Source organism: Rhyacophila brunnea, unplaced genomic scaffold (genome assembly GCF_057557595.1).
Source record: "Rhyacophila brunnea isolate RB1 unplaced genomic scaffold, BYU_Rbru_1.0 scaffold_18, whole genome shotgun sequence".
Classification (NCBI taxonomy): Eukaryota; Metazoa; Arthropoda; class Insecta; order Trichoptera; family Rhyacophilidae; genus Rhyacophila; species Rhyacophila brunnea.
Genome location: NW_028232837.1, coordinates 39,034,094 through 39,044,508, shown reverse-complemented (window position 1 = coordinate 39,044,508; position 10,415 = coordinate 39,034,094). Strand labels below are relative to the sequence as shown.

The window sequence follows — 10,415 nt, the reverse complement described above, 5'->3', positions numbered from 1 at the left end:
GTCATTCCCAAGCCGGGAAAAGACGACCTTCAAGACATCAAGTCCTACAGACCGATCGGCCTCATTTCAGTATTTGGAAAAGTACTGGAAAAGCTGATGATAAATCGGATAAACTGGCATTTTCATCGAAAAGGTAAGTTGAGTCACAAGCAATATGGTTTTACGCCCCATAAATCAACAGAAGACGCTCTGAACGCTTCAGTCAACGAAATCAGGACTGCGCTGCAAGACAAGAAGATGATCATAGCAATCTCGCTCGACATCAGAGGAGCCTTTGATAATGCTTGGTGGCCATTTCTAATGTGCCAGCTGAGAAGCAAGAAGTGCCCTCGGATCTTGTTTACGCTAGTGAAGAGCTATCATCAACAAAGGAAAGTCATACTGTCACATTTTGATGCCACGCTCCAGAAGGTTACGACCAAAGGATGCGTTCAGGGATCATCTTGCGGACCGAGCTTTTGGAATTACATCTAAGATGATGTACTTCAGGAGGACTTGGGCCCTGGAGCTGAACTGAGAGCATTTGCGGATGACCTGCTATTGATTGCTACAGCCAACAATACGACAGAGCTTGAAAATATGACTGACAAGGCGTTGAAAATCATCACATCATGGGGCTCAAAAGCCAAACTACACTTTGCAGAAGACAAAACCAACGCGATGTTCATTACCAGAAAAAAGGACCGACAACCAAACATTTACATGAACGGAGTTCAACTAAAATACGTGGATCACTTTAAGGTTCTCGGTCTCACAATAGATCGCCACCTAAACTGGTCCAAACATGTCGACAACATTTGTAAAAAGGCTGCAAGCATCACGAACAAATTGATCAGAGCAGCCAAACCCACATGGGGTGCGTCGCCGGGGGTTATGCAGCAAATATATTTAGGTGCTGTCGAGCCTCTGATAACGTACGCTTCCAGCGTGTGGGCGGACGCGGTAAAGAAAAAAGTCAACCGTAAGAAACTGAACTCCATTCAAAGACAAATTGCCATCAGATCCTGCAAAGGATACAGAACGATCTCTCTAGTTTCTGCTCAGGTCTTGAGCGGCTTTATGCCACTTGACCTAAGGATCAAGCAGCTTGCAGAATCAAATGAGGTAAAGAAGACTCTCACCCTGCAGGACTTGCCGCAAGACAGAGTCTACCAGGGAACCGGAGACTTTTTCTCACTCCCTCATCCCTCGGAACGCAACCGGATTGACCATGGATACTATGATCAGACTCTGCCTGAGGCAACGCAGAATGAGCTGAGAATCTTCACTGATGGCAGTCTCTTAAACGGCAAAGTGAGTGCAGCATTTGTACCTTACGATGGCGTGAGAGAGTTGCCGTCGAGAAAGATCAAACTCGACGACATCTGCTCAGTGTTTCAGGCGGAACTCCTGGCGATCCGAGAAGCTTTGAGCTACGTTCTGAAGAAATCACCAAACAGATGGAAGCAAATAACGATCTTGACAGACTGCAAATCAGGCGTCCATGCAATAACGGACCGAAATTCGGTCAATCCTATTGTCATGGACATTCAAACTGATATCCAGGAACTACGATGCAGAAAACAGAACGTGCACATCGGCTGGATAAGGAGTCACTGTGGAATCCTAGGAAATGAAAAAGCGGACGAAAAGGCTCGAGAGGCTACTCTTAAAAAGAAGGCCCCAGATTTTGCTAAGTTTCCGCTCAGTTTTGCCAAAAGGAAAATAAAAAGCAGGACTCTTCAACTCTGGAATGATCGATATTCGAAAGAAACGACAGGAAATATTACTAAAATGTTTTTCCCAACAATTTTCCATGCCTTTGATTTCAGGAGAATGCAGGAAGTTGGCTTTGAACTCACACAATTACTCACGGGTCACGGTAGGTTCATGAGCTACCTGCATCGATTTAAGCTCTCCGAGATTGACAGCTGCCCGTGTGATGAAGATCTACAAACCTTTTTCATAATAAGCAAGGTCAATATAAAATGCAACTCCCATATAAAAAAATAAAAAAAAACCTAACCTAACCTAACCTAGTTGCTTTTTTTATCTTGCAGGGAACCACACGCATGTTTGCCTTCTCTTCATTAAAAAATCCATATCTCGAAAAATACGTTGTATTTACAAATTCTTTTTGCCGTAAAGTGAAAATACAAGTGTAATATATATGTGTGAGTGGGGATTAGGGATTCCTAGGATATTAAGTTTTGTGTGTTAACCACGTGTTCGGCATTGCCGAAAGTGAGGTTATGTGTACATTTTATTGTGTCAAATATTTTTGTGACAATTTGTTTAATCTGTTTTTTACTATTACCTATTGACTTATTTACATACCGATTTTTTTTATTAAATACTTACTTTTAGTGTATATTAGTCTATGCTTTTAGTCTTACTTTAACATTGACAGTGAACGGACGTGCTCCCGGTGATTGTGTGCTGGAAAACTCCGGAAAACTCGTTTCAAAGTTCGAACACCTACAATGTCGGAAAAGCTCGGAAAAATCCAGTGAAATCCGGAAAACTCCCAGAAAATCCTTTGGCCTTCAAGATTAAGTTTTTTTTTCGAAAACTTGTCCGTGCTTCGAAGTCTCTTGCCGGATTCTCAATCTCCTCCTCTCAGACTGGTCCCAGCAGATTGAGTAGGCGGAAAATTCCGGAAAATTTCTTTCCGAAGACCGAGCACCTACAATGTCGGAAAATCTCGGAAAAATCCAGTGAAATCCGGAAAATTCTTGGAAAACTTCCTTCGGGTTGCTTTCGGATTTTTCTTGCGCGTTGAGATCTCCTTCGAACTTGACGCTTGACCGAGCGTTGGTATCTCTGGCTATGACTGCGTAGACCGTAGAGCATTATTCAACTTCGGCAGCATCTCGACCTGTTTCTTGGGTCGGATTGATTCGCATTGAGTCTCGAAGCTTGTCATTGAGTGCACGTCATCCTTCATTGTCGGCCCTTCGATTTGGAGACGATTCATATTCCATCCCTTCCGCTCTCAGAGTATTCCTTACCCAGGGCAGCGACTCGGGTGTCATTCCATATCACCAGCGCGACTGGAGAGGTTTTATCCCGATTGCGGTCAACTGGTTGCTGACACGGCTTAGTGGGCTGCAAAAGGGAGTGACAGCGCTAGCAGTTGGGTCCCGACCGAAGGGTAACCAGTCCCTTGTTCGGTGATTCGGCGTTGGTGCATACCAGCTCCGCTGCGCACGACCTTTCTTCTGAGTCTGGTTGTCCGCTACAGTTTAAGACTGGTGCGGATCATCAGGAGTCAGACAGATTCAGTTCAACAGTCTCACGCACTCGGTTGACCGAAGTTCGTTGACGACGTTCACTTTCACGAAGGAGAGTTGAACTTCCATCAATTCCCCTTCCTGAGACATGCCCAATGTGCTGAGGCCGCCGCCGTCGACGCCGTCTGCCGACGATGCCAGGCCCTCAGAGAGATCATGATCTAGCCCGAACCTGACAGAGACTGGGAGAACTTTGCACGCAGCGATCGTGGGAACGGAAAAGAAGACCGTAACTTCCGAGGTCCAACCCAAGCCACCATCCAAGCCCGTCACCATTCCAACCTCATCTGGAACAACGAAACCAGCCAAGTCTACAACAAAGTTCACTACCAGGCAGACAAGGAAGACGGTGGAGAAGGATCTCACTTCGTCATCTCCTGAGATGGCTGCTAAGAAGACCGCTCACACCCAGACGATACAACCGATCCAGGACGTAACTCCGACACAGCTTGTTTCTCAGCCTAAATCCGCGTCGTTAAAAACTAACACTGTAGACTCTCTTTCTTTACAGCTTATTAATTTATTAACTAAAGGCCTGCGCATGGTAGCCCCCTAAAAGGGGAATATCACGAAAGAGACCAGAGAAGGATTGATGTCCATATTCACTGACATCATCGACCTGGCCGCCAAGTTGACAAAAAAATTCCAGTCACAGGAAACCACGTTCCTGAAGGAGAAATAGCGCTAATCCAAAAGACACAAAATGCCGAACACTCTTCACGTGAAACGGAAGGCCTGGTGATTTCTGTCAACAGTCCGTCTTCTCCTGAAGAGTTTTCTGCAGTTTTCTCTTCACAAGAGCAAATGCGGAGAAGTTCCTGTTAAGACCCACAGTAGTATATCCCCCCTGATTCCAACACTATATAGTAAAAAAAAAAGACTAATAAATAAAGAAAACTCCAATTGAAGATCTACAAACCTTGTACATAATAAGCAAGGTCAATAATAAATGCAACTCCCATATAAAAAAAAAAACCTAACCTAACCTAACTGCTGGTGACAAACAAAAGATCAAACAAGACCCCGTCATCGTTGCTACGCTACAAAAAATTGAAAGTCAAATCGTTAAAATACTCAGACATAATTAAAAAAGTACCGAACCACATTCCACCTACCACCAACGATCGCACGTACGCTGTAATCGTCAAATCCGTAAATGGGAAGGATTCTTCTGAATTCATCAAAGGATCAATCATGAAAAACATTAATCCATCCAATCTCAAAATCTCAGTAAGCAACATGTACGCTACCAAAAACCGTAGCGTTGTCATTAACTGCGAAACTCGGAAAGATGCAGAAAAACTACTCAAAACAATCCCAGATGCTACTAACGGCTTACTTAAGGCAAGCGAAGGTCAAAAATTGTCTCCGGTCATCGTACTCAAGGTAGTAAATAAAGATACTAAAGACAACGATATAATCAAGACAATCCTTTTACAAAACGAAGCACTGTCCGAGGCTATAGGTGATAAGGAACCAGAAGACCAAATCAAACTGATCAAAACGACACGAAATTACAAACATGACAGTTTAAAGAATGTTTTTCTCATGGTGGACCATACCGTTAGGCGAGAGCCTCTGAACCAAGGCAGAATAAAAAAAAGGTTTTCAAAGAGTACACGTCGAAGACAATTGCACGCCATTGCAATGCTATAAGTGCCAGGGATATGGCCACAAGGCAGAAAAGTGCTGCAACAACATAAACAGGAGCATGCACTGTGCCGGGGAACAGAAGTCAAATGAATGCTCGAAGAAGGATGATCTCAACTCACAAAAATGTTGGAACTGCTTTACAAGCAACAAGAAGATCTTCAACCACAAAGCAACAAGCAAAAGCTGTCCACTCCACTATAAAATGACAGAACTTACAAAACAAAAAACCAACTATGGATGATAAGGATAGCCATAACAAGGATAGACATAACAGCAACACCCACCACACAATAGACATAACATTCTGTCAACAAAATTTCCAGAGATGTCGAAATGCCACAGACCATCTACTCAGCAACGCATCAGAATATGACATATCACTACTACAAGAACCATATGTTGTTGCAACAGGCGTTCTCACAGCTCCAAAAAATTTCAAAATATATCAAACTACAGGTAGCAGTGACAACCCATGCAAAGCCGTTATCGCCACTACCAATTCCAAGCTAAAAGTCACATTCAGAAACGACATCTCTGACACCCATCATGCCTTCGTCACATTGGTTTCTGAAAAATCCACACTCATTATCGGTTCCATCTACATTTCTCCATCAGCCACACTTTTCAAAACGAGAGACAAAAAAGACCAACTTGCCAGCACTGGAACTCAGGTCATCATTGGAGGCGATGTGAATGCAAAAAGTCACTGGTGGGGCAGCTCTAAAAATGATAAAAGAGGAGAAGAGTTATCAACCTGTCTAGCCAGCTGCGGTTGGGATATAATAAATGAAGGACACACACCTACATACAACGCATGGCGGGGGCAAACCCACATCACTTCATTCATCGACATTACAGTTTCTACACCTAAAACAACCAATAAAATCATCAACTGGACAGTGCAGCCACAACAAAATCCTATATCTAACCATGAACCCATAATCTTCACTTACACGGAAATTTTCCAGCCATACACACACTCAGAATCAACATACAAATACATTATCAACGAAAACACAAACTGGACTGAAGTGGAAGATGCATTTCAGTTACACATGACAGAACTAAACATTAGCTTATACTCAATTCACTCCACCAATCACCCACACGAACTAGACATTATCACAGACAACATGACAGCTGCCATTCAAAACGCATGCAACCAATCACTCTCTCAAAGAACACAACACTCAACAAGGAAAAGACCAATCTGGTGGACCAACCAACTGACAGAGATCAAACGAGCAACACTAACAGCTAAGCGAAAACTACAAAATGCCAGCCACATCACACGTCTGGAAAAATTCAACACGTACATCACACAAAGAGACACATACAAAAGATCCATTGATGAAGCAAAGATCAAAAGCATAAAAACTTTCTACGGCAACCAAACTTCGCAAACAGCATGGTCATCACTACACAAAACCATCAAAATCACCAACCCAAGAGACCCACCTACTCTCAGGACAAACGGACACCAACACATCACAGCACGTGACTCGGCTGAAGCCCTCACAAAAAAGTTTTTCCCCGATGACGATCCCAATTCCGACACACAAACACAGAGCATGACTAGAAATTCTTCCGAACACATCCTTTCTAACACTGAAGACGACCCTCAATTTACACTTCACGAAATCAAAACAATCGTTCACAACATGAGCTCGAAAAAGGCACTAGGACACGACCACTTGACAGCAGACATTTGCACACACTTCATTAACACGTTCCCAGAAGAAATTCACGCACTATACAACCAATGCCTCAACATCTCCCACTTTCCAACCACTTGGAAACACGCTATCATAAAGCCAATACCAAAACCTGCAAAAGACACTAAAGACACAAACAGCTACAGACCAATAGGACTACTACCAGTATTTGGAAAAATTTTAGAAAAACTACTCATACAACGAACTTTTTGGCACCTTACACAAAACAAAGAAATCAGCGAACATCAATACGGCTTCAGACCGCAGACATCGACAGAACAAGCGCTACACACGGCCATCAACACAATCAAAGGTCACCTAAATTGAATAAAACTAATCGTGGCCATCTCTTTAGACATCCAAGGAGCGTTTGACAACGCTTGGTGGCCCCACATCAAACACTCTCTCGCACAAAAATCCACACCACTCAACATTTACAAACTCATACGAAGCTACTTACAGGACAGACAAGTCACGCTCAAATACGCAGGAGAGGATGTAGTTACGAAACAGACAGCAGGCTGCATACAAGGCTCAACCTGCGGACCAACCCTCTGGAACATTGCCATAAACGATCTTCTCACAATAAACATTCCAAACAACGCACACATACAAGCATTCGCAGATGACGTACTAATCACGATCGCTGACACTTGAAACAACAACCAACGACATACTAAAAAGGACACTTGAATGGGGAAATAGCACTAAACTCACATTTTCTGACACAAAAACATACATTATGTTCATGTCCAAACGCACCATATAACCACCGAACATTACATGGAAAGGACAAAAGAAAGATCTTGTTGACTCATTCAAAATACTGGGAGTAGTTCTAGACAGAAACCTTAACTGGTCAAAACACACCGAATACACATGTAAAAAAGCTACACAAATTGGCAAGCGATTCATGAGGGCTGCACGAGCAACGTGGGGAGCCTCCCCAGAGATCCTAAGAATCATAAATATGGGAGCAATTGAACCCACAATCACTTACGCAGCATCCATCTGGAGCAACGCCACACACAAAAAATCCATACAAAAAAACTAAACACAATTCAACGTCCCTTTGCAATTTCGATCTGCAAAGGGTACAGGACCATATCACTCACATCCGCCCACGTACTGGCAAACACCACCCCTCTAGACCTAAAAATACAACAACTCGCCGAACTATACCGCATAAAAACGCAACATACTTTGCCCAAACACCTTTCAACTGACAGAACATATAAAAACAAAATACACTACACAGAACTACCCCACCCAGGCACCAGACACATTGAAAACATAGAACACACAGAAACCACCGACCACAGCGCACTCACTGAACACAACGCAACGGGTTTGGAGATCTACACAGACGGCAGCCGCATCGATGAAAAAGTAGGGGCAGCCTTTGTCGTTTACAAAGGTGGAGCATTTATTTCAAAACGAAAGTTTAGGCTTGAAAGCTACTGCTCTGTTTTTCAGGCAGAAATGCTAGCCATCAGAGAATCCCTCGATTGGACACTGGTTAATTCCAGCAAACATCACCCCACCGAGGTGATCATATACTCTGACAGCCAATCCAGTCTTGTAGCTCTCCAAAACCCTTCATCGACACACCCACTCGTAAGAGCCAGCCTGACATTATGCTCACTCCTGAGAAACATAAACATCACCCCCAGGTTCATCTGGATAAGGAGTCACATTGGCATAGCCGAAAACGAAGAGGCAGACAAATACGCAAAACAAGCCACCACAGACAAAAGACCCACCACTTACACAAAATTCCCTCTCACATTCGCAAATAGGAAATTAGAAGATGACACCACATATCTATAGAACAAAAGATACACTGAATCCACCACTGGATCGACAACAAAAATATTCATACCAGACATAAACTCAGGAAAACACTTCACACACGACACCACACTTAATCATGAACTCACACAAATGCTGACGGGCCACGGGTCAATGAGAGCCTTCCTGAAAAGGTTTAAACTGAGAGCCGACGATCACTGTCCATGCGATGGAATCGTGTCTCAGACAGTCAAACACATATTGTCCGATTGTCCTATACTTGAGAAAGAAAGGTGGACCCTCGGGGTACAGTGCCACCAGCAAAACATCACAATAGACTTATCAAAACCAGACAAAATACTCAACAACAAAACAACACGAAAACTGTTCACTGAATACCTAACAAAAGCGATCAAAAAAATAAAGACAGTAAATGGAGGGACATAAACACAAACACAACACAACACAGAAGTTACACACCCTCACAGTCTCATATCAATATAATGTATACTATTATTTTACTATATTGTTATAATAACTAAAATTATTTCTGTACTTTTTATATCATTAATTAACACATTTTTATTATTATTTATATTTTATATATCTCTGTATTTTTATCTCATTACTTTAACACAAATTTTTATTTATGCTTTTCTTTTCTTTTATATTTTATACTTTAATATGTTATATATCTCTGTACTTTTTTTCTTTAACTTTTTACTTTAACACATATTTTAATATTCTTTATATTTTATATTTTCTTTATGTTTACAATACTGTGCTTAACTGTAAATTATGTAAATGAAATATGAATAATGTAATACTTAAGTAATAACCCTTGTACGAAAAAGCAAGGAATTCAATAAACGAATTAAAAAAAAAAAATCTAACCTAACCTAACCTAACCTAACCTTTTTTTTTTTGCGGCGGGGGGAAATCTTCTTAAGACACCACCAGCAGTCAGCGGCGACTGACTGGTAGTAGTGTGGGATTCTTACCCACTAAAACCCCCCTCCTCTTCCCAGCTGCCCTCCCGGAATCCGCTTTTATGCATTGCTTCAGGAGGGCAGCTATGTCCTTGCATTATATTATGCCGCTACACTTTCTCCCCTCGCCGGGATCTTTCCTCCTCTTCCTTGCTCTGCATCACTGACGATGCAAACTCCACCCACGCCTAACCTAACCTAACCCAGTTGCTTTTTTTTTCTTGCAGGGAACCACACGCATGTTTGCCTTCTTTTCATTAAAAAATCCATATCTCGAAAAATACGTTGTTTTTACAAATTCTTTTTGCCGTAAAATGAAAATACAAGTTTAATATATATGTGTGAGTGTTATCTTTAAAATATCCTGAAGGATTCCTAGGATATTAAGTTTTGTGTGTTAAACACGCGTTCGGCATTGCCGAAAGTGAGATTATGTTTACATTTTAAAGTGTCAAATATTTTTGTGACAATTTGTTTAATCTGTTGTTGACTATATTACCTATCGACTTATTTACATACCGATTTTTTATTTTTTATTCAATACCTACTTTTAGTCTTAGCTTAACATTGACAGTGATCAGACGTGCTCCCGGCGATTGTGTGCCGAAAAACTCCGGAAAACTCATTTCGAAGTCCGTACACCTACAATGTCGGAAAAGCTCGGAAAATCCAGTGAAATTCGGAAAACTCCCGGAAAAACCTTTTGCCTTCAAGATTAAATTTTTTTCGAAAACTTGCCCGTGCGTCGAAGTCTCTTGCCAGATTCTCAATCTCATACTCTCGGACTGGTCCCAGCAGATTGAGTAGGCGTAAAATTCCAGAAAAATTCTTTCCTAAGTCCGAGCACCTACAATGTCGGAAAAGCTCGGAAAAAATCCAGTAAAATCCGGAAAACTCTTGGAAAACTTCCTTCGGGTTGTTTTCTGATTTTTCCCGCGCGTTGAGATCTCCTTCGACATTGACGCTTGACCGAGCGTTGATGTCCCCGTCTACGA

At 42.1% G+C, this 10,415-nt stretch overlaps 1 protein-coding gene across 1 annotated transcript; it reads left to right on the top strand.

Moving 5' to 3' along the window:
- Window positions 1-579: 579 nt before the first annotated feature.
- On the top strand, window positions 580-2,535 carry LOC147073498 (uncharacterized). Its single transcript, XM_085945263.1, has 2 exons — window positions 580-1,861; window positions 2,390-2,535. Exons 1-2 carry the CDS (start codon window positions 580-582, stop codon window positions 2,533-2,535), a joined length of 1,428 nt encoding a protein of 475 aa, XP_085801389.1.
- The last annotated feature ends 7,880 nt before the right edge of the window (window positions 2,536-10,415 follow it).